Below are 24,080 nucleotides of genomic sequence, written 5' to 3' on the forward strand. Positions count from 1 at the left end.
AAATAGGTCTTAGTTCACTTCTAATATTTTGTTTCTTATATAATGTCTAAGAGGAGAGATAGGGTAAAAATTAATGTTAAAAATAAGTTTTTAATATATATATATATATATATATATATATGTTGTTAGTTTTTTAAGAACTTTTAGATAATTTATTATCTCACACTTATCCAAAATTACTTAAAAAGTTAGTTTCTTTTAAAAAACAAATTTCTTCTCCTATTTCTAAATTACTTATCACGTCGTCTTCAGAGAGTACTTAGGAAACGTCTCATTAATGCCTAGGAAACCAGAGTGGCCTTAAAACTCTGAGCGCATGCCAATTTTCCTCCGGACGTGAGGCCGACCGGCCCGAGGAAACCCAGCGAGGATATCCACAATTCCACATGTGCTGCTCATCCTGTCACTGTCAGACAACCCTACAGCCTTGACGAGGACCCGAGCACATGCTGCTGCAGGCTGGTCGCCGCTCCAATATACTTAGAGCAGAGCAGAGCAGCGCAGCGCGAGTACCTCCCCCTCCTGCTCGGCGAGACAAGGGAGGAGACTGAAGGTACAGGTGGGAGCAGCAGCATGGATTGGGGTGCTCCCGCAATGATGAACTCTGCAGCCGACTCCTCCTTGCGGGACCTCTGCTGCTACGGAGCTGGAATCGCAGGTTAGCCAAGAATAATGCTACACGCGCACATGCCGATTAGGCCCTCCCTGCTCCGCTTTTGTCCTCCGGAGATGGAACCAAAGCATTATTCTTGGGTTCTAGTTTGGGTTGTTTGGGGGCTTTCCGTTATTGGCAACTTTGGTTGGGTTCTTTGGGGATGAGAATGCTAGGCTGGAGGGCTCCAAGAAGAAGATGGCTGAATTTGAGAGTTGTTGCCTGTTCCTCTTCTTATCTTGCTGTTTGTGATTCATTTCAGGGAACGTCTTTGCCTTCGTGCTCTTCATCTCCCCGCTGTAAGACCCCCATTTTGTCGATTGAATTCATTTTCTTGAATCAAATTTCTTGAATCCTCAATCGATCCTACGCTAACGGCCTTGTAATGTCCGTCACTTTTAGGCCGACATTCAAGAGGATTGTCAGGAACAGGTCGACGGAGCAGTTCTCGGCCATGCCGTACATCTACTCGCTGCTCAACTGCCTGATCTGCATGTGGTACGGCCTCCCCTTCGTCTCCTACGGCGTCGTCCTCGTTGCCACCGTCAATTCCATCGGCGCCGCCTTCCAGCTCGCCTACACCGCCGTGTTCATCGCCTTCGCAGACGCCAAGCAGAGGGTGCCTGCCGTTTCGACACAATTGGGTTCTTGTATATGCTCTTTTCTGCCCCTGTTGAATTGCATCCGAATGGGGTTGTGCTTTCTCATTGCAGTTGAAGGTGTCTGGACTCCTGGCCGGCGTCTTCCTCGTGTTTGGCCTCGTTATGTTTGTTAGTTTGGCATTGTTTGATCACAAAACACGGCAAATATTCGTCGGATATCTCAGCGTCGCCTCGCTGATATTCATGTTCGCGTCCCCCTTGTCAATCATTGTGAGTTCTTGTTGATTCCAATTATTATTATTCATATCCTGATTTGGTAGTCCTACTTTTATTTCATAATCACATACAAATGTCGCTGCTAGTAGGCATTATGCAACTTGATACTGTTTAGCTTGATTGGACCATGTTTTTTAGGACATTTCGATGATCCCTATTCCCTGTTTTCTTCCACTCTTGTTTAACAGAATCTGGTGATCAGGACGAAGAGTGTGGAGTACATGCCATTCTATCTGTCACTATCTATGTTCTTGATGAGTGTATCATTCTTCGCATACGGAATGCTACTGCATGATTTCTTCATCTATGTACGGTTCCAGTTTTCTATTGCTGGTTGTAGCTTTTGCTTGGAAGGGTGTCTAACTCCATGTCTGTTTGTTGTGCTCATCTTGTTTTGTTTCTTGCTCAGGTTCCTAATGGGATTGGAACCATATTGGGCATCATACAGTTGTTGCTATATGCCTACTTCAGAAAAGGATCAAGAGAGGAAGCCAAGCGGCCATTGCTAGTCACGCATACATGAGCATGCCAAGGAGCAAGGTTTGACAAACGATTTGCTGTTATCTCGCTTCCCAATTTTTGCTGTTCTGTTTATTGCAGATCTACATCGCAACCTTGAAGCGTTGTTTTAGTGAATTTTCTTTTGTAATTTGCAGTGTTGTTTGAAATTTAAATTCCTACTGTTAAACAAATTGGAGGGAGGGGGCATTGCTGACGGAAAGCTATAGCTCTGTTGCTAGCCGCTCATCATAGTAATTTGTTCTCTTTGCTGAAAGCAACAATTAACGGTAAACAAGACTAAATTATTTTGTGAAGATAAATGATGTGTTCCCCTTGCATACGTTGAATCTAAACCACACACAAGCAAACACATCATATCGTCATAGATTGATTTTCAATGGAATGATGTTGCTTATGTCCAGTAAGAGGTCAGTATAAATCTAACATTTAGATAACCTGTAAGAAATCACACGAATTTTAGGAACTGGTAGCTTCCATAAAGAAAGTAGGACAGCTAACTTTGCCAAAGAAGGATACTAAGCAACTTGAAGTTTACACATGCTGCCAATAACATATAAATGGCCTGTCAGTGAAGCTATCGTGTCACTTTCTCGCAAGATATTGCTCTCTTAGTACAGCTTGCACGTTTTGTTTTCATTTGAGGGCAAACGCAAGGCAACTAACATGGCATCCATCAACATTTCCAACTCCCAATCCAGAATAATTGATCTTCTACATCGGTGCTGACGCTAAATCGATTCGGTTGTTTTCTTCTCCCAAATTTCAGGTTCCTTGTCGAACTTGCCCCAAATTCTTTTGGGCGTGTACAGTCATCGGTTTATTGTTTTATGCCTGAAGCTGCTGGAAACCAGAAGTCCAGAGGAGAAACTCGACCTGCCTTTTGTGAATGGTGACCTATTACTTCGACAAAGTCAATGTCCAGGCTATCGAAAGACCAAAGACGTCCAATTGCCGTGGTTCTCCAAATTGTTTCGTTTCTGTGAAAAGCATGCTGTTTTTCCTCGTCTTTACACGCAATGCTGGTCGTAGCTTCGCTGAATATTCCAGATTAGATGCTGTAAGGTCTTCACGTCATTTGTTACATGGAATTATTGTGTATATTATGCATAGCATTGTTGTGCGGACTCCATCAATGGATGTAGCCTCCTGTACTATAAAACAATACGGAGATTGTAATAAAAGAAGATAGGTTTCATCATCTTATCTTGTTTGTCTTGGTCTCTCGTGACGCGACGGGCTAGAATTAGACTTGTACTAGCACAGGATTGTCTGATGTGGCAACATTGATTCGCTGGTTCCAACCACCGTTGAATGAAGTTAGTACAAAGAAAGATGGGAAATGCAATATCAATTCTAGGAGACATACAGAGCTATCTCAAATGTACACACATCAACTCAAGCATTCAGCTAGTATACTTCTAACATAAAGATCATTTATTGGGTGCTCTCTGCGTTACAACAGAAAATATGTTCTTTTAAGCGCTTGTTCTTTTTGCTTGTATAGTTTACAAATGCATAATATAGGGTTACAAAGACTGACCAAAAATATGCGACAGCTGCTACTATCTGAAAACGGTTTGCTCTTTCTGCCCTGGACAGGGTAATCCAATTGTATACAAATACAAGAACGAATGTGGCTTCCTTTTTTTTTTCTGTAGCGACGTGAATTGAATAAAAATAGTGAGCTGACAGAAGAAGGCGTGTAGTATGGCAAACTGTAACTGAAGTTACGGAGAACTGCTCGGTGGTCAGTATATGCGCTCAGCTGTGGAGACGGGGCGAAGGAACACCACGATGACTGTGATATTGTCTTTGCTGCCCCGCTCTGCAGCCTCAGTAGCCAGCCTCTTGGAGCACATCCCAGGCTCTTTCACTGTGTCCTTGATTATGGACAGGACATCCTCGTTGCTTACCACATCCCATAAGCCGTCACTAGCCATCACCTACAGGTAATCAAATAATCAAATGAGTTCTTGTGAAACTGAGCTATTTTATTTCAAGGGGCGTCCTGATATTTGCTCAAGCTCCAACACCAGATATTCGTTATTGAAGGTACAGTGCAGTATCTAAAGTAAGATTATGTAATAACCATTTCAAAAGAAACAATTACATCCAACAAGGTTTGGTTGATGTAACTGAGGATGAGACGTGTATGTGTCTCTTCAGTGCATATCATAAAGCAACAAAACAAAGTAAACCGGGCTCGATATTTCTGAAAAATTATGAGTGCATCCACTATGTTTTGACAGGGGTTTGACAGTTTTCTTTCGTACCCAGCTATTAGTTTAATGTCAACCGGTAAGTTATCGGCACAAAACATGTGTTTCTTTTTCTATTCCTTTTTTACCATTCAAATATACATCCTCTAAATCAGGGTCTCAAGTCCCGGTGGTTGGTTTTCCCGGAGGGTACCCGGAGCAAATGTCAGTCCAGTGGCATTCAAATACAATTTCAAAAGTTCTGAATCCAAATTGATGAACAGTGATTTCGAGTGGGAACTGGCTGGATGCTTATCGTTCCATGGATCCGATCAAATTCAAATTTGCATTTGAAACGATCAAATTCAAATTTGCATTTGAAACAGACAAATAAAAAACATTGGGAAAATGCAGGTTACTAGCAGTGAACTGGTACTGCATGGTGCCAAAACCAGAATTTGAAAACCTGCTCTAGGTAATATCTTGAGAATCACATCATAACGTTGGATGTCCATCCAACAGCAAGTGGATTTTATGGCGATGTAGCATTTCCATTAACTATATTTTGTACTACTTTAAAAGAAGATTAATATAGGCAAAACGAACTTAACTTGAAGTGTACTATAAGTGTTCAGACACTCAATTTGTTAAAATTAATAACTAGGCTAGTTCAATTGTACTATATATGCTTCATATTGGACTATGCATATGCATAGGAAAGTAGTCAGGCTAAATCATTTTTCTTTGTTAGACAGCATCTATTATGGCAGAATGAACTACTCTTTTTCAATGTACTTTTGATACAACATGGATGCTTTGAAAGGTTGTAAGCAGAAATCAACTACATCAAGGAAAGGAAAGCAAGAACAAGATCATCATACTAATTTTACATGGGATTGTGAGATCTAAAAAGGTAATTTATGTCTCGCGAACTTGATATAATTTATTATTAGGCAACAAAACCAGTGGGTAACAAAAACTCTCCTTTCTGAAATAAGAAAAATGCTCTTATTCCAATTAAATACAAGTTAATAGGTACACATGATATAATTTTAACGCCATTTTGATGTAAGGTTTGATGTTCTACATGATTGTATCACATTGATTTAGGATTAAAAAAAACTGCAGGGACCAATAGCACTGAAGAAAATAGGACCTACCAGGAACTCGTCATCAGTTGACAAAGCAGTTTCAATAACCTCCGGTCGTGCTGTGACTGCTGGCTTGAGATCAGCATCACCAATTGATCTTGTGACCTGTCAGAAAAGGCTCAATCCTATAAATGCAAAATTCACATGAAATCAAGAAGTTCATTCGTAAGTAGGCCAACTCCAGTGCAGCATCATTTATACAGCTTGTAGCCACAACAAATCATAAAAAGGATGTATAAATGGAAATGGAACATTTTCTTATGAACTTGGATTCAATCTAGTCATCTGTTCATTCAAGTTTAGGGATCTGCAGCAGAAAAATGAATTCACAATCTACACTTAAAGGTTGGTAGGACTATATTCATAAAGATAAAACATAATGCAAAACTACTTGAATGATGTGATGATGAAATTTAACAAGTTTGTATATTGTCTGTTAAGGCAAAACTAATTTGAATTGTAGTCTAAGGCCACGTTAAAAATTCTTAGAGCTGTAAAAAATATCCTGGGAGTGAAAATCAAACTTTTGGCTCTGGTGAATACATGGTGGAAAGGTCTGTAAGTCTTCTTTGTTTCAGATAATCTTGTACTTTAATTATTTTCTTTCTTTGATTGGTGAGCTTTCTGTTAGGAATAGCAACTTGTATTCCCTGAAGGTCCTAGACCAGTACATATACATGCACAGATGGCAATACGCAAAGAACCCCTTATATGATAGGGATATTACACAGAGGACTATATTATATGTAACACCACCCCTCAAACTCACGAGGGATCAACCACACTGAGCTGAAGAGCAATCACCTCATCATGTACATGTGTCTGTGTGTAAGAAGCATCAACACTAATATGCTTGGTGAGCTCATGCTTCACCGGATCTCGAGCAATACCAGTAGATGGTCGTCTAGCACGTCTAGACGACGACTAGACGCTAGTCACGGGATGACCATCTGTCTATGTCTAGCATCTAGGTGAACAATGAGCAATACTGATAGCATCTACACTGTCCGAGTAAAGTAGGTGCAGAAGAAGAAACACCAAAATCCTCAAGTAACCACCGTAACAAACTGAGCTCCGCTGTCAACAACGCCATGGCTCAGTCTCTACACTAGAACGAGAAATTGCAGTCTGTTTTTTAGTCTTCCAAGCAATAAGAACCACAAGGAAAACATAGTAGACAGAACGAGACTAGCGATCAGAAGCACTAGCCTAAGTAGCATCAGAATAAGCACGAAACCGTAACGAGCTAGAGCGTGGAAAAGAGATGATGAGAGTCCCACGAAGATAGCGCAAAACATGTAAGAGATGACTATAGTGGAGTTGAGTGGGAGCATAAACAAATTGGCTGATGATACTGTATGAGAAATATCAAGACGAGTGACACCAAGGTAAACAAGAATCCCAACTAGATGACGATAGCGAGTGGGATCCGCAAGAGGCTCACCATCAGTGGACCTAAGCTGAAGGTTAAGCTCCATGAGAGTCTCAACATTGCGCTCATTAGTGAGAGAAGCACGATGAAGAATTTCCTAAATATACTTCTCTTAAGACAGAAAGAAGTCCTCCGAAGTAGAAGAAATCTCAATCCTAAAAAAGTAACGAAGAGGACCAAGATCGTACATAAGGAACTGTTCATTGAGATGAGCCTTCACAAAAGCAACATACTCAGAATCATCTCCTGTAATGATCATGTCATCAACATACAAGAGAATTAGAGTCCGGCTACAAGAGGAAGTGTGAACAAAGAGCGCGGGATCATGAGCACTAGTAGAAAAACAAACAGCAATGATCATAGAAGAAAAACGCTCAAATCAGACTCGACAGGCTTGCTTAAGGCCATAGAGCGTAACAGAGATGACATATCATACCCTCAGGAACAGAATACCCTGGCGGGGGTGCATGTAGACCTCCTCACGCAACTCACCATTAAGAAAGGTATTCTTGACATCAAGATGGGAGATAGACCACTGATGCACAGAGGCAATAGCAAGAAGAGAACGCACCGTGGTCATGTGAGCCACCAGAGCAAAAGTCTTATCATAGTCACGACTCACGACCATGCTCCTGCTGGAAACCACGAGCGACAAGACGAGCCTTGTAGGAACCATTAGAGCTAGTCTTAACCTTATAGACCTACTTGCACGTGATAGGACGAACATGTAGAGGAAAAGGAACAATATCCCACATACCGTTGCACTCAAGAGCAGCGAGCTCTTCTGCCATCGCATGTTGCCATTCCTGATGAACAACAACATCACGATAAGACGGCTCGATAGGAACAACACCAGCAAAACCAAAACGATCAGGAGGTCGAATCGAATGACGACCACGAAGAGAATAGCAAGGAGAACATGAAGGAACTGAATCGCAGAAGGAGATGGCTCCTCAAAAGATGGCACAACAGGATGGAAGACAGCATGAGAACGACGAGTGTAGTGGAAAGGAAAAAGTTCAACAATGACAGAAGGAGGAGCATGTGAGGTGGGGACCGAAGAAAGCACAACAGGAGAGGGCGCCAACGGTGCCCGAGGAAGAGAAGAAGAAATAATGATACGTGTGGCAGGAAAGGTCAAAAAATACAATTGCTCGACGATGGAAGCGAAAGAAGTGGAAGGAGAGGGACGAGGGTAAGAGGGATGAGACTCATCAAAAATAGCTTCCCGAGAATACACATTCGGCGAGCAACAGGATCCCAACACCGATAACCCTTATGCTCAGCACTGTTGCCAAGAAAGACACTCAACGGATTGAGCGATCAATTTGGTACGTTCGCGGAGGGCGAGAAGAACGTATCAAACACAACCTAAAAGATAAAGAGAAGAATAGCCAGGAAGGCGTCTATATAGATGCTCAAAAGGAATCCTACCCTTTCAAAGGTTTTACTATAATCAATCCTTTCAACAGCGGACTATATTAGATCTAACACTTTCAAAGGTTTTACTACGATCAATGACATCAGAGCTTTGATAAAGAAGTTGATTTTGGCTAAGCTCTTCCATAATTCCATTGTTAATTGCTAAATAGCAACTAGTTATGTTATCCAGTAGGCAGCACAGAACCTTGTTAGTTTTTCATGTAGGCAAAAACACAGAAAAAACAATAATTAATGCCAGAAAGAGTTATTAGGTTATGAACAAGCACCGTTCTTTAGCTGAGAAGAGGCACAAGTATATTAGAAGGCAACAACAAAAAACATCTATGAAGCTGAGAGCTTTAAAAGAACACTATCACAAACTTTGACATACAGGTTGCAAGAAAATACACAATCTCATAAAGAAAGTTATAAGATGGGAGCAGAGAAAAGCACTCAATCCTCACCACCCTTTTTATCCACAAAACGCATTGAACTGGTTTTACCCAAACCAAAATAACCCTGGTAGCTTCAAGGACGAAGGAGCAAATGTCTTTGCAGTTGAAACCCTAAATGGATTACTTTTAAGTTTGCTCTCTTCTTTAAACATGTTGTATGCTGCCTATAGAAAAGTACTAAACAATACCTCCTAATGGAGCTGCATAAATTTAGGAAAAGTTTCGATACGGTGTTCTTCAATGTGTCATTCCTACCACAGAAAGCTGACTGTTTGCAATACTACCATGGACGATTACTTGCTTCCCGGATGAACAAAAAAGAGTGTCGCTTTATAACTAAACATTGGTCATTTCAATATATGCTCTAGTTAGTACATGCCAAAAAAAGAAGTAAATGTGGCTATGTGAGTACCTGAAGAGCAGCTGCACCGACTCGCCACGTATCCATTTGCCATTTGACTTCAGTTCCTTCCTTTATCACACGCTCTCTTTCCTCTGGACAACTAGCAACATGATCCTATGAAGGCAAAATGGAAATAAAATTGCATTAGAGATGCGAAAATTCCAAAAATGTACCAATGGTAAAGAAAGAAATAATCCCAACCTGAGTCATGGGAAATGGTTTGCCAGCACGGCTCAGAATTGCTCGGCAGTCACCAGCATTTGCTACAAAAAGTTTGTTTCTCACTATAAGTGCTGTCACTGCCGTGCAACCAGGATGCCAGTCTTTCCGGACAATCCTTTTTGACTTCTGGTGAACAATTAGTTCCTCTCGAAATGCTATGTCAGTCCTTACAAACGCTTCTGTAAGGGCATCGGTTGGGCTGCAAAATATACAAACTCAGATGGAAGCTTTAGGCATCAAAAATGATTTCAGATGGCTTGCGTTCAACCCAAACCTTGTATCGTGACCAAATTGCTTGAGAAACCTAGGGACTGCTCGGACAGAGAACTCAGCAGCTGCTGAACCTGTAAAAACTGTTGTGTAAGATATGCTAGTGTAAAATCTAGTAAAAATCAATCGAAGTACTTTTTGACTAGTGAACCTCTGTGGCCATCAAAAATGCCAAAGGCATATACATCCTTTTCTTTACTCATATGGGGAAGCATAAAATGTGTATCTTCCATTGTCTCCCTTCGACCACATGTTGCAAAAGAGCCCCAACTCAAAGTTGGACGAAACTCTGAGGATTGATCAAAACAACCAGACCAAAGATTAACTGTATGATCTAATTCGTTTTCTTTCTTTGCTAACAGCTCTCCTTGGTTGAACCAGTTCAAAGCTTCTTGATAATGGTGCACTTCCATTTTGCCATTTTGACTTTTGCTCACAGGAGATGATGGCAAGTAAGCATTTGTAATTAAATGCTTTTTTATCATATTTAACTCTTCAATTGTATCTTCAAATGATGGTCTCTGTTGAGGATCAGGATCCCAGCAACGCTGGATGAGTGACAAAAGATTTGGTGGAGCACCAGATTCAGGAAGGGCAAGAGCTGGGCGCAATCCTTGAGAAACAACTGCTGCTGTCAATTGTTGTTCAGTGTAAGTCATTTCAAGAACGGTGTGTGCCTAAAGAAATATAGTTAACTGTCATTTGTAGAGAAAATAAATGGAGGTCTCATGTTAGATATGGAAAACTGCAATACAGACATTTGTACAGAACTAATGATGACATAAATGTGCTTACAGAGTAAAACAAGTATGAAGTTAAATGCCACAAAAATTTGATACTGAATGGAATCTTAGAATAGGAACTATTCATTACACCCAAATATTTATATTTCTAAAAGCGGCAGAATGGCAAAGCAATTATGCTAACTTTTTCTATTAGGCATCATGGAATACATATGCTTATAGTATAATTATGACTCATAAGATATTAAACAAGAAAACATGATTGCATTATTGGCATGGACAAACCAGCAATCAAATACCTGCGCTTCTGCTCTCAGATCTGTATAAGGCACCACACCACTAAGCAGCTCACTGTAAATTGATGAAACAAAGCAAACTGTAAACGTATAATGACTAATGATGCTAGCAAGATACTCTCTTGTACTGAACAAATTTTGTACATGTGAAAAGAAACCACAGAACTTAGCATGACAAATGCTAGCAGTACCTCTTAATCAATCACATGCGCATTCAAATCAGCAGACATCATAACTAACTGTTAAAATGGATTTGCTGATTGAATTATACAGCTATTTTACAGCATCCCCATTCAGTGCCATGTCCATTCCGCTACCATGTTACTGGTGGTGGACCCAGTTACATCCATGCAGCTCACCATTAGTAGAATGGGCAATGCAGATTAATTGACTGGATTGACTGGTGCAACAACATGAAAACATGTAACCGGGCCAAATTGTCAAACACCAAGTTGCATGGCTAGGGCGCAACTAGACATAGACATGGTGGCAAAGTATTTCTCAGAGAAACTGATAAGGCAACACCACTATATATAAAAGACTACTTAGTTTTATTCTGGCAAACCATAGTATGCTAACATCACTGTAAGCCACACAATAAAATGAAAGTTTGCAATGTACAAACAAGAAAGACTACAACACTACAACTACTGCATAGTATTGTTTCACCGTGTGAACATGGTACTGAATACACATGTCAAAGAACTGCTGTGTAGGTTTCAGTGCGAAGCGCAAGTTGAACATGGGATGTATCACCTAGTAGTTCTCTATGTACTCTAGGCCTATATGGAATAAGCCACTCCCTCCAACACAGATACGGCAGCTGCCCCGGAGAAACCATCAATACAAGTACTATGCAATGAAGTATATACTGTAATATTATGACAAAATCATTGTAAAGGATGGTGACATTTTACATTTAATTCTAAAAGAGAAATGCCTTACTTGATAGATATTGCAAAGCTATATACATCAGATTTTTCTGTATGTATATCCTTTCTCAAAATTTCTGGTGCCATGTAAATTAGTGTCCCCACCATATTCTTTTTGTGGAAACCACCAGTAGGCTTGCCAGATGATTTCCAGTTCTCAACCGAAACACACTTAATATCCTTCTGGAACATGGCTAAGCCAAAATCTGCTAGATGTGGATGGAGATCTTTATCTAGCTGTACAGAGTTATAAGCTTTTGTTATCATATGGGAGAAAAAGATTGAAATTCATTATGCTCAAAAGTATATGATGCTGCATAGATATAAGAAAAATGTTAGCACCTACCAAAATATTTGCAGGTTTTATATCTCTGTGTACTACCCCAAGGGTGTGTAAGTATTGGAGAGCCTTTGCTGCAAATATATCATGCAATGTAATGTCAAACTAGTAATTTGCAACAACAGACACGTAACTCAAATGCTACCCAGCACAAAATTGCTACCAGACAAGAAAAACAAAACACAATCGTGTGTTATTAGATGACCAATAATGCTTCTTTTCATTAGCACTGATACTTGGTCCATGGATCAATTATATCATTTTTATACCTAAATTTCAGGAGCAATCATTTTCCTTTCCAGCTGATTTAACATTAATAGGTCAATAATATGATCAGCCTCATTTCAACATTAGACACACTTGTCTAGTTTACAGAGCATCATTCCAGAATGAATTGGCAGAGAACAAGAGTTGTAGATTCACCAAAATGAAGTGCCAAAATCTTAGCAGGGTATGAAATAAAGCATGAAAGAGTGAAATTATACTAAGTGAATACACATGATGTATGTTTGTATCAAATATTTTTGTGACATTCGCTCCTTGGACCAAGAATAACAAGTGAGACTAAAACAGAAATCCTCCAGGTAAACAAAGGAACTTAGGCACAACAATATCTATGTCTACTTGGCTACTTAATCAAGTCAACAAACAATAAGATTAATGTTAAGTTTACGGAGAATTTAACAGTGTGAAGTAGATTGAAATCTAAGGGTTTGAAGTCAGGAGACCATACGATTACAAGTTATCCTTGTTTCAGGCTAACAAATGATTCGTAGTTGAAGACATTCTACTTAAAACAAGTTGTAAACTACCAAATGTGAATATGAATGGTCTCAAACAAAGTACTCTCCAATTTAAATATTATACATCCTATAGTAATTCCATGGGCAAGGTGTGCACCTTATGATGATTTCTGAATACAGGACATACATCAGGACATAAATCTCAAGAGGAAAAAGAAGAAATGTGGCAGACTGGGACCTAGATCACTGGCAATGGTAACCACTTGCTGCACAGAAGGGCTCCACTCCTCGACGTGTATCTTGTCAGCAAGGTTTGGAGGCTCGAAGAAATCAAAGAACATCAGGTAATTCGGAGGATGTGCATGTGCAGCGATCAGCTTAGCCAATCCTGGGTGATCCAGCTCACTGCATACAAAAAGCCCCAAACTAATCAAACAAACATGGCAAAAAGCTTTGTCCCTTCTTTGGGAGTTTAACACATTTCCGACTGGCAGTTCATGCAGCAGTGACAAAGGCACCATTTACTACAGTTACATGAAACCCACATAAAGTTGCATCACTGCATGTCATAGTAAGAGTGGCAGCATGCATCCAGAAAACAAAATTCTCCATGCTTTCCTCACGAGATCAATGTCTCGAGCAGCAATGGGTAGGCATCTTTATTCCAACATAAATTTGTGTACCTTTGTCGGAATTTCCTGCTAACGTGTTATCCCAGTTGAGTATGAGCTCCTAGCTATTATTCTTCTATTCCGATTCGCCCTTTTTCTGGCAAACAATGACCACATTGAGCAGTCAAAATATTCACAGCATCCCCATCCCATGATTATCCCCAATCACACGTGTGCACCAAGAAAATTAGCAGCAGCTTCCTGTCTTAGTAATTCAATAGTCACTAATAACAACAGTAGCAATGAAACATGCGCTGCAAACAGAAGGCGACCGACCAGAGGAGCTGGAGCTGGTAGTGGAACTTGTCGAGGTCGTCGGACGTGGACAGCACCGGCTTCTTGGCCGCGGCGCGCTCGCCGCCCAGCCGCGCCTCGTACACCGTGCTCTCCGACCCTGCACAGCTTTTTCCCTGTTACCACGCGCCTTTCCTCCTCGGAACGTCTGACAAGAGAGGGTCAGTGGTGTTACACTGTTACCTCGCGCAATGGGGGAGAGGAGGGAGAAGGAGGCGGCCGGGAGGCGGAGCGGGATGGCGGCGCTGCGGCAGCACCCGCGCACGCACCGGTTGGACTCCTCCGGCGGCACCTCCAGTCCCATCGCCGCTGCCGCCCTTTTTGCCTGGGTGTGGTAGCGGACGGAGAGAGAGAGAGAGAGAGAGGAAGGGCGGCTTCGGCGTGGCGACGAGGAGGCCAACAGGTGGATCGGTATGCACTATGCAGTAGGCAGATCCGTTGACTTGCTGTCACGCGGTTGCTTTACAAGTTGAAATCTGGCGAATGAAGCGACTTCTCCAATTGGGAGACCAGTCAGATTTGGACCGAAATACAAATACCACTCCATCATGTGATCTTAATTTCTTCGAGGTTACTCCCTCTGGTTAAAACATGTGGCCACTATTTTCTATTAGATTGTGTTTATAAAAACCAAATAATTTATGAGATTACGAAAGTATTTTCAAAGAAAATTTACACATGATTTTTCATGTTTCAAACTACTCCCTTTCACAAATACATAACATTTTAGACCATACATGATCTCCAATACATAACTTTAACTACAGTTTCCTATTACAATATGTTTATAAAATTTAAGAAACTTATGATATTATGAAAGTATTTCTCAAGATAGATATATACATATGATTTTAATATTTTTAAATTAAATATTTTGAAAGCTATTATTAGTCAAAGTTCTAAGAGTCTGAACAAATCTTATCCAAAAAAGTAAATATTTTAATAATTATTAATAATCAAAGATTCAAAATTTTGACTACACTTTATCCAATACGTCAAGTATTTATAAACGGATGGAGTGATATACTAAATACTAAATTTAGGCTTGGACTTAAAGAAGAAGATGGATGGTTAGAACCCAATGAGTGGATATGCTTGAAGTAGCATGCCATGCCAATCACACAAGCGTTGGAACTGGAGGTTATGGCAACTCAACAGTCACGCTCGTGCTATATACTACTCTCTTTGTTTGAAATAAGTATTATTTTAAAATTGATATGATTTTAAAATACAACTTTGACTACTATTTTTTGATGTAAAATATTAATAAAATATAGTAGAAGTATATTATTATGAAAGTATTTTTCGAGACAAATCTACCTGTATCATTTTCATGTATCCAAACTCAATATATAAAAAATAATTTATAGCCAAAGTTTAAAACAGTTAATTATATATAACCTAAAACAATATTTATTTTGAACTAGATGGAGTAGTAAAGGCCCAAATTTTCAAGCCTTAATTTTGATACTTTTCAAAAGTAACAAGTCAAACGGTACATCCTTCGGTTTCATCTCTTATTGACTTGGCTTCCACATAAAGAAAAAAGGTTAGATATATGTGATTTATCCAAAATTCAAATATACCACTGCCACTTCCGGAATTGTGAATATGCTATTTGTATGCCACTGGCTTACATATTTTGCACTTAATGCCCTTATCTTCAAGCTTAACATCTCTCGTTCCCTCTCTGAACCATCTCCAATATTTGCCACGTCTCTGACACGGACTAGCCCATGCCACCTCTGTAATGCAGCCCACACTCCACCTCCACACCACCACAAGCCACGTCTCAACATTTCTTTGTTCCCTAATCCACCCTTTATTTTTCACTGGATAGAGTGTCGAGGGAAGCAACTATGTCGTCGGCATCGTCACGGCTACATGACAATATGATATCGTTGGAGTAGCCGCCGTTGGATCTGACCGAATCATGAACTCCAACTCAAAATATTTGCAAGTCTAAAAGAGGTTCATATTACTTTAATTTGTTTCTTCACATCAAAAGATGGAAAATGGGGTCGATGCTTCGTGACTTCAAATTGAGATAGGATTTGTGTTGTTCTTGCAAATAAACTTCCAAATATGTGATACTCTTGAAGGTGCTCAGCAGCAGGAGTAGGTTCCTCAAGGTGCACGGCCGATGGAGGAGGTGCATCCTCAACCTTCACGGTAGCTGGCGGAGGAGGTTCGAAGGTGCGTGCGGTAGTGGTGTGCACACGAGAGAGAGAGAGAGAGAGAGAGAGAGAGAGAGAGAGAGAGAGAGAGAGAGAGTACCTCCGCTAAAAGGAAGACTACCATATCTGACCCAGTTTTGGTGTCGTTGAGGTGCCTCAGCCGTCGAGTCTAGCCATCAGCTTTGCCTCGAAAATGCACCACTGGCCAGATCATCTTACCCTCTCTCCCACCCTGCGGATTTGGTGGACAGGTGGCCAGAAAGCCTGTCGGATGTGTTGCCTGGTTTATGTGCATAATGTGGTACTGAACCGTGCATAAGTTACAAGAGGGGAGATTTTGTATGGGGCATTATGCAAATTAGTGAAGTGTTCCACCGCGATGAGATCGTCTGATGTAACGTTACCGTGACATGGTCGCTGACATATAGACCAACTCTTAGTGGGCCTCACATGTAAGAGACCATGTCACAGGGTGACGTTACGTTAGAGTAACCGCTTTCATATTCCACCCACCTCTATCACATCTGTTCATGCTTGATCTGAGGGCCCATACAGGACGGGAACATAAGAGCATCTAAATGGTAGGGAGCACCAGATATGTTCTCATCTCATAGAAATTATTAGATAAGGACTATAATTTGTTCTCTTATAAAACAAAAAGATTAGCGTAATGTCTCTCTTCCTGTCAGTTGACTTTTTTTTACTCTCAATTGTTATATGTTGATCATCATCTTAGAGGCGTAATTACTAGCCCTAAAGCATGGACACCCTAATGCAGAAGCGTGATCAACATACCTGAGCCGATCGATGCCATGTAGCGTAGTTCCATCGACGTATAACCGCGACAGGATGGTGTAGTCATCGGCGAATGCGGTGGTGTGCTTGGTGCAGTCGTGGTGATAGTGTGGTGTGGACGACGGCGGTGGCCTTTGCTCCACTTCAGCGCCCAACAAGATCAGTTGTAGGGTTTATGGATGTAGGGGTAGTGTTAGTCTCGTGAGATCGATCACCCTCGAGACCCCGACATTCCCCTTTTATATTTGGTGCTGTGTGGAATAGGACCGCAACCAATAGCGTTGGTTGCTCCCTCGATTAGGGCACGTGGGTGGAGTCCGAGCTCCTCTTTTATCTCGGTTCAGTTAGGATGCATGAACGTTAGAGTCAAGATCAATCAAATATTCTCTCCCTTGATCGTAAGGCTAATCGTCATAAGACCACTCTCAACAAATTAGCACAGGAAAAAGTGTTACAACAGTCAATGAAATACCACTAAAATCTCAGTACCTACAGTGCATTATTCCATCTCGAAATGGATATTCGTTATGTTTAATGTGAGTTGTTTTACTTTATGCTCCTCTTAACTAGAATCATAGGCTTTCCAATAATCTTATGCAGCAACATGATCACGAAAGATATTAGGCGGTAAGCCTTTAATAAATAGATCCGTAAGCATTGACTTAATAATTATATGATTGATACTAATAGTTTGATCATGGATTCTATCTTTCACAACATGATACTTAATATTGATATGTTTAGCAGCACCACTCAACTTATTGTTACTCTTATAGAAAACTACGGGTTGGTTATCGCAGTATAGTGTTAGTGGTTTTGAAATGCTATTACCACTCTTAATCTCGTGATAAAGTTCTTAAACCTTACAGCCTATCCGGTAGCTTCATAACATGATGTAAGTGTTTGTTTGGAGCTTTTCAAGAGATAGCTCCTCCAACGAACGAGGGTGAAGATATAACCTAACGTGAATTTCTTAGTATCTACACACCCTACAAAGTTTGCATCCGAATAACCTATAACTTTAGGATTATCGGATTTTCTAAATATGAGCATGTAATATTTAGTGCCTTACAAATAACGAATGACTTTCTTAATGGCTTTCCAGTGATCCAGTCCTGGATTTGACTAATATTTGCTAAGCATCCCAATTAAAAAAAACTAAATCAGGGCGCATACATACTTAAGCATACATAATGTTTTGGCAGCTGAAGCATAAGGAACTGACTTTATCTGATCAGCTTCAAATTGGTTCCTTGGATATTGGAATGTTCCAAACTTATCACCCTTAACAATAGGAGCAGGCAAGACAATGCACTAATACATATTGTATTTCTTCAGCAATATATCAATGTATGTCTTTTGTGACAAATATAATACTCCTTTGGACTTATCTTGATAAATCTCAATGCCAAGAGCGTAAGAAGCTTCACCGAGATCCTTTATATCAAAATTAGAGGAAAGAAACCTCTTTGTCTAATACAGCATACCCTTATCGCTGCTCGCCAATAAGATATCATCCACATAAAGAACTAAGATGGTGAATTTACCTCCTTTAAACTTAACAAAAAAATGCTTGCTTTAGACCATAAATTGATTTCTTAAGCCGAGATCCCATATGTTCCTTGCCTTCTACGATAAAACCTTTGGGTTGATCTATATAAACATTTTCTTCCAAGTCACCATTAAGGAATGCCGTTTTGATCCATTTGATGCAACTCTAAATCATAATGAGCCACAAGCATCGTAACAATTTTAAATGAATCTTTAGTTGAGATATGAGAAAATGTATCACTATAATCAATCCCTTTTCTCTGTGAGAAGCCTTTTACTACAAGCCTTGCTTTGAACCTTTCGATGTTTCCCTTAAAGTCAAGTTTGGTTCTATAGACCCACTTTCAGCTTACTATTTTGGCTCAGTCGAAAATTTCTACTAGGCTCATACATCATTAGTGCTTATAGACTTTAATTCATCATTCATGGCATTAATCTACTCAGGTAAATTCTCACTCATCGTGGCCTCCTTGCAAGAGTAAGATGGGTATTATGTGAGGGAGCTAATCAGACCAACGAGTGTCGTTTCCTTAGTCTCTTCAAGGCATATGATTTTTGGTTCATTAATTAGAACAAGTTTACCATTTTCAATTATATTGGTACCTCGATATCTTTCCTAGTTTGAATCTACATAGGGATATCATAACTTGGAGGTTTCATACATTGAGAAGATTGACAAAAGTGCAAGAGTTCCTTTTGAAGTACATTTTGAAGAAGATTACATGGTCAAATTTCTGCTACTAGGCTTATCCACGCCAAGATCTCATCATGCTCCTATCCTCAAACAAGCTGATGGACTCTGATGGGATGTGGATCATCATCATCATCATCATCGCCATCACTGCCATCATCATCACTGTCTTCCTGGCATTATCACTTGCCTCCAAGATGGGTTCAACAATGGCGGGGGAGGATGCAAAGAGGGAGAATTTGAAACTACTCTTTCTTGAGTTTCATCTTCTTGCCAAACCGCTATTGGCTTTTCGCTACCTATTCCTTCATCCACTCATTGTGTTTCTCGGCAGCTGCTCTATACCTCTTCTTCATCGAACAACTCTACTAGAGCTTCGGTGGTGTTGATGTCGCTTTCCTCGCTAACGGCATGCCTCCTTGAACAAGAGGTGGTCCTGTTGCCAATGGCTTCTTCACCTTATTTATCAGACAAAATTTCGATGATGGGTGAAATGGACTCAAGGGGCACATGTGAAAAAGGAGATGATGGATCGGGGCTCGATGGTGGAGTGTTTCCTGCCATGAACCCTAAGAGCTAAGGCTTGAGGACTAGCAAGGGGTGAGATGAAGAAGAAGATGCATCTAGTTTGGTTTGTGGTGATCAATGCCTCTATTTATAGGGGGATGAATCTCTATTGTTTACAGAGTCATTAATCCATGACCCTTTAGAGCATCTCCAAGAGCCGTCCTAAAACTCACTCCCTATATCCCCATATAGAGAGCCTTTTTAATAATATCCACTCCCTAAATTACCTTCATCTCCAACAGACTTCTAATACCTCATTCCCTATATTTTCTCCTATTGTCACCGACAGTGGATCCCACCATCATCTCTATCTTTTGCACCATAACCCGCCTAGCCACTGAGATAGAATGTGGGACCAGAACCTACCATTGGGTTCATCGGCACGCACGAGAAACATGACGGTGCATCGCCGTTGGTGGGATTCTGGCGATGGTTTTGGTCGGTCGAAGGGACCACTAGCGCCAGCGCATGATGAGGAGCCCATTTAGGTGGTTCTTGGGCTACAATTCCGACTGGAAGGTGGCCGGTGGTGAGCACCCGAAGGCGGTGGCGCTTGGCTCTTGTGAGGAGCCGCGTCGGCATTGGGCCGATGGGGAGAAGACGCATGCAAAATGAAGAGAAGGGCTTGAGGAAGCTCATCGACAGATGGATTTGGTCGGTGACAGCTTGTGCAGGGGGGAAATCTGGCGGAGCTTGAGCTTGGCAATGAGGAAATCCGGTGGAGCTTAAGCTTGGCTATAGCTTGGGTAAGGGGGAATTCGGTGGAGCTTGATCTCGGGGATGAGGAAATCCGATGGAGCTTGAGCTTGGTGGCAGCTTGGGCAGGGGGGAAATCCGACAGAGCTTGAGCTTGGTGACGGGGAAATCCGATGGAGCTTGAGCTTAGTGGCAGCTTAGGTAGGGGGAAATCTGGTGGAACTTGAGCTCGGCGATGGGGAAATCCGGTGGAGCTTGAGCTGGGCTGGCACGGGTCGCTGACGCACGTGAGGAAGGGGTCGTGGGGAGGGGAAAAGGAGAGGGGCGTGATGACCCGAGTGGATGGGTGGGTGGGCCAGGAGCGAATAGGGAGCATGACTCACAACCCCAAAAGTAGCGACTGAGGAGGCTGTTTTTGGGTTTAGTAATTTTAAGGAGGTATATTTGAAATTTGTTGGAGATTATTTTTGAACTAGAATATCTAAATATGCCTATTGGGTGCTATATACATAGTCCATTGAGGATGCTCTTAGGTTGCTGGGGTGACACAAGTGCAGGGCAGATGAAAAGACCTCACACTTATCCGTGTGTCAACGGTTAAGTCATTTCGGCTGTTGCGCATTGATTCGGGGGAGCGAAAGTTGTCTCGCCTCCCAAGAACTTTTTCCCAGTGTCAGGAATCCAAGTTCGGATTTTCTCGATTAGTATTTCCGAGTAAGGAGCAGACAAACTGACCTTGAGTATCAAGATGTCTCCCTAGATTCGAATGAGGTCGACTAGTCAACTTTCTACTCGAAGTCTAAGGGAAAAATGTTAACTTGTGTACGTTCTACTCGAGCTCAGATTTTCGTGTAAAGAGTAACAAGTACCAAAGAGTTACGCCAAGTATCATGGGTTTACAGGCCAATTCCGTGGCCGAATGTTCTACTTTGATTCAAAAGAGAGATTCGCAAGAAAGGCATCAGCAGCAGGAGGACAGGCTCCGAATAAGTTAATGATCCTGGCCTCATCAAAAGCGAGCCCCTGGTCGAGTACGATGAGATCTAGTTCGGGTAGTTCTCTTTGAGAATCCCCAGAGGGCTCTGAATTCCTACTCGAGCTGCGGCGTTGGACTCTCCGAGGCTCTTGTTCTTGAGGAAGTCGGGGAGTTGCTTGATGTGCTCAGCGAGCTGTCCCAAGTGTTGTCCGTACTCCTCCACTTTCTTCTAAACAGGTGACTCGACATTGAGCTTCAAGCTTCTCATCATCTCATTCATAGAATCGAAGGTCTTCACCAAGATTTCCCCAGAAGTTTGGAATCTTCCCCTGACCTAAGTAGTTCTTTCTTGGTTGAGGGCTTGAGGCCGCCTCGTTCAAGAGTCGCTCCTTCTCTGCTGCGAAAGCTGTTCGAGCATAAATTAGCTCATCAAGTCTGTCACAAAGGAGAGTCTTACCTGAATGATCTCTCTTCAAGGCAGCAACTTCAGCCAAGCAGGATGATTCCTTCTCATCCAGGAGGCTAGTTGCACTCTACAACTAGGCCTTGGCAGCTGCAAGCTCCTGTTCCAGTCGTGCGCTCTTGTTCTTTTCTGCTTCCAAATCTTGGCGGAGCTGTTTAGCTCCGATGGTCATTGCTGTATTCGTTTCCAAGTGCACCAAGTGGTGGTACAAGGATCGGAGGTTTAGCAGAGATGCCTGGAGGTGGAAGGACATAGAGCAGGACTGAGATCATATGATTATTGAGATCTAAAGATTCTGCAGATAACGATGCGCTTACCTGAACGATTTCAGCTATCGTGACATGCTGGGCACCACCGAGGGAGTCAAGTGGACTCTTTCAATCAGTTCTCCCTAGTTTGGGAAGGGCTGATGGTGTAGGGCGCCGGAGCTGGATGGTCCATTGGCCGTCTGTGCGCCCATTACTTCAGAAGAGACAGGCGGGGTGCGGTAGTCTTCACCCAGCACTTCTCCTCTCGCCAGCGGGGCCGACAGTGCATCTTGCGGTGATGGTTGTCGCATGCAAAGCAGTCGAGATCAGGTAAAATCCTGGTTGATCATAATCGCACAATGCCTGCGATGATTCTTCTCGAGTACCTTGGAGTGGCTCTGCTCTGATGGTAGGCACAGCAGGGGCAGGCACGGTTGCAGGGCTGTCAGTGACAGTCCCCTCTCCGCCTGCAGACTAGCTCTTTATCGTATCTAGATACGACTAGTGATAAAAATTGAAAGATATTCATCAATTACTTGCTTGTGGGTTAGGCTCCTCACGACTTGGGGAGGCCTGATCTTTCGGTTCCGGACGCCACACTCAGCTCTCCAGTGTCGGTCCATTGTCTCCTATCTATGTGAGCTTCGGGTTCCGAGTCTGCTAGAGGTAGAGTAGGGGAATGTCTTCACCGCCAATCGGTAGGAGCAAGAGGGTCTGATTCACCCAAAACGACATGGTCAGGGGCAGAGGCACCTTGACAGGTTCCACCCAAAACGACATTGGTTCGCCTTTTCCTCCTCTTGGGCTCCATGATCCCAAGACTTGCCCTTCCCTCCTTTGTTGTTGCTGACAGTGGCTTCCTGAGTTCGTGGTTTCGTGCACGGCAGATTAGATTTCCTCACACGAATAGATTAGTTTTAAGGTGAATAGAAGTTGAACGTGATCAACAAGCAGAGGGTTAAATGCAAAAAAAAAAAAAAAAATCGTATTTGATGGCCAACCACTCTAACGCGAACTCGTTGCCATTTCAGCTTGATTTGGCGACTTGGCATATCGATGACCTCTATTGATCCACTTAAAAAGTTTGGTGATGTATTGGTCCAGTTTCAAAAAATAGTGACTTAATTCAACATAGAGGACAAGTTCACGGATACAATTTACTCTTTTTCCGAATACTGGTACATTTTTACAGTTTCCATTAAAATAATATTATTTTATAGAAATTTGTAAATAAGGTGGGTAAATATGGGTGCATATCTGGTGCAAATGCACAAAATAATTGCGAATGGTGCAAATCCACCGGGAAACAAACTTACAAGTTTTCAAAAAATCTGAAAAACTGCAGACCTATAGATGATGTTATGTTCTACATCTGTGCAACATTTAAAGTTCAAATTAAATCTGGTTTGTGCACTTGAAATCTTGTGTGAATGTATATCATAGCCTCACTAATAGCTGAAAAAAATTCAAAATTTTGAGAACTTAGGGTTTCTACGGAATTTGCAGCATTTGCAATATTTGGTGCATTTGCACCAGATATGCACCCGGGTAAATATCTCAAATTTTGAGGGGAGTGTGCTAACTCCAAACCGTAGAAGCTGAGAGAAGCGGGAGGAGCACAGTTTCTTGGAGCTGGTTTCTAGTACGTGGAGAAGTTGGTGGAGAAGTTTGCTGTTTGGGAGCAAAAACGATTTTCTTTCTGCAGAAGCTCACTGAGAAGCCAACAGGGTCTACCTCCCTACGACTCCCTATTGATTATTGAGTGGCCGAAGCGGCTTAGCTCCTCGTCAGCCTCACCATGCCTAGTGTCTTCACCGACCAAACCAGAACGGGCAGGAACATTCATCCACACCAAACTGTTAGTGAGCTGATAATAGCCCAGCCGATATTGTCGGACGAGTCTGTTTTCCTTCAGAATCGCTCCGTCCACCATCGCTTGGTCTATCGCTCATCTCCGCAGGACTCGCGCGCCCTCTCTCCACTCACACACCTAGCTAGGATTCAGTTAGCAGCTGAGCTGCTCTTGTACGTGTATAAATCCCCGATTACATCAATACATGAGTGTGTGCAGAATCTAAACCCAGTTCATGGTGTAATCGAGGGTTCATACCGTGATCGACAGCCTCCCCTCGCACCAGTCTTCCGCTGCCATAACCTCCAATGCCAGCAACTCTTCTTCTTCCCCACCCTCCTCCCTGGAACGCCGTGCTGGCTTCGGCCATGCTTCCTAGCCCAACTCTTTTGCAATCTAGATGGTCAGCATCAAGTCTCTTGTCTGATGAGGGCAAGGCT

At 41.9% G+C, this 24,080-nt stretch overlaps 2 protein-coding genes and 1 long non-coding RNA gene across 5 annotated transcripts; 1 reads left to right on the forward strand and 2 right to left on the reverse strand.

Moving 5' to 3' along the window:
* The first annotated feature begins 349 nt into the window (after positions 1-349).
* LOC133903792 (bidirectional sugar transporter SWEET2a) lies at positions 350-3,253 on the forward strand. The gene is made up of 7 exons (XM_062345257.1): positions 350-658; positions 915-951; positions 1,055-1,271; positions 1,366-1,524; positions 1,719-1,838; positions 1,940-2,070; positions 2,819-3,253. The coding sequence occupies exons 1-6, from the start codon at positions 574-576 to the stop codon at positions 2,051-2,053; spliced, it is 732 nt and encodes a 243-aa protein (XP_062201241.1). The 5' UTR covers positions 350-573; the 3' UTR covers positions 2,054-2,070; positions 2,819-3,253.
* Positions 3,254-3,465: 212 nt separating this feature from the next.
* On the reverse strand, positions 3,466-14,009 carry LOC133903769 (protein kinase and PP2C-like domain-containing protein). 2 transcript variants are annotated; one of them, XM_062345232.1, is made up of 12 exons: positions 13,808-14,009; positions 13,607-13,724; positions 12,898-13,064; positions 11,923-11,990; positions 11,590-11,813; positions 10,648-10,699; positions 9,757-10,282; positions 9,610-9,679; positions 9,315-9,534; positions 9,123-9,227; positions 5,411-5,506; positions 3,466-3,995 (listed from the first exon to the last, which is right to left on the reverse strand). In XM_062345232.1, the coding sequence occupies exons 1-12, from the start codon at positions 13,926-13,928 to the stop codon at positions 3,801-3,803; spliced, it is 1,962 nt and encodes a 653-aa protein (XP_062201216.1). In that variant the 5' UTR covers positions 13,929-14,009; the 3' UTR covers positions 3,466-3,800. The 2 variants fall into 2 exon arrangements, with proteins under 2 accessions (XP_062201216.1, XP_062201220.1); XM_062345236.1 differs by lacking the exon at positions 13,808-14,009 and adding an exon at positions 13,343-13,427 and having other exon boundaries at positions 13,607-13,726.
* Positions 14,010-21,445: 7,436 nt separating this feature from the next.
* On the reverse strand, positions 21,446-22,658 carry LOC133909942 (uncharacterized). Of its 2 annotated transcripts, XR_009908466.1 has the most exons (4): positions 22,325-22,658; positions 22,175-22,255; positions 21,858-22,077; positions 21,446-21,775 (listed from the first exon to the last, which is right to left on the reverse strand). It is a non-coding gene; the product is annotated as an uncharacterized LOC133909942 (long non-coding RNA). The 2 variants fall into 2 exon arrangements; XR_009908465.1 differs by having other exon boundaries at positions 21,858-22,255.
* Positions 22,659-24,080: the final 1,422 nt, after the last annotated feature.

This window comes from Phragmites australis, chromosome 2, assembly GCF_958298935.1.
Source record: "Phragmites australis chromosome 2, lpPhrAust1.1, whole genome shotgun sequence".
Taxonomy (NCBI): Eukaryota; Viridiplantae; Streptophyta; class Magnoliopsida; order Poales; family Poaceae; genus Phragmites; species Phragmites australis.

Bases quoted from the DNA above. Each gene is read 5' to 3' on its own strand.
- LOC133903792 (XM_062345257.1), top strand. From the start codon at position 574: ATGGATTGGGGTGCTCCCGCAATGATGAACTCTGCAGCCGACTCCTCC. The intron at 659-914 runs GTTAGCCAAGAA...GATTCATTTCAG, and splicing joins CTACGGAGCTGGAATCGCAG to GGAACGTCTTTGCCTTCGTG. The intron at 1,272-1,365 runs GTGCCTGCCGTT...TTCTCATTGCAG, and splicing joins TCGCAGACGCCAAGCAGAGG to TTGAAGGTGTCTGGACTCCT.
- LOC133903769 (XM_062345232.1), bottom strand. From the start codon at position 13,928: ATGGGACTGGAGGTGCCGCCGGAGGAGTCCAACCGGTGCGTGCGCGGG. The intron at 11,814-11,922 runs GTAGGTGCTAAC...AACTCTGTACAG, and splicing joins TAAAACCTGCAAATATTTTG to CTAGATAAAGATCTCCATCC. The intron at 5,507-9,122 runs GTACTCACATAG...CTTTTCTGACAG, and splicing joins TCGGTGCAGCTGCTCTTCAG to GTCACAAGATCAATTGGTGA.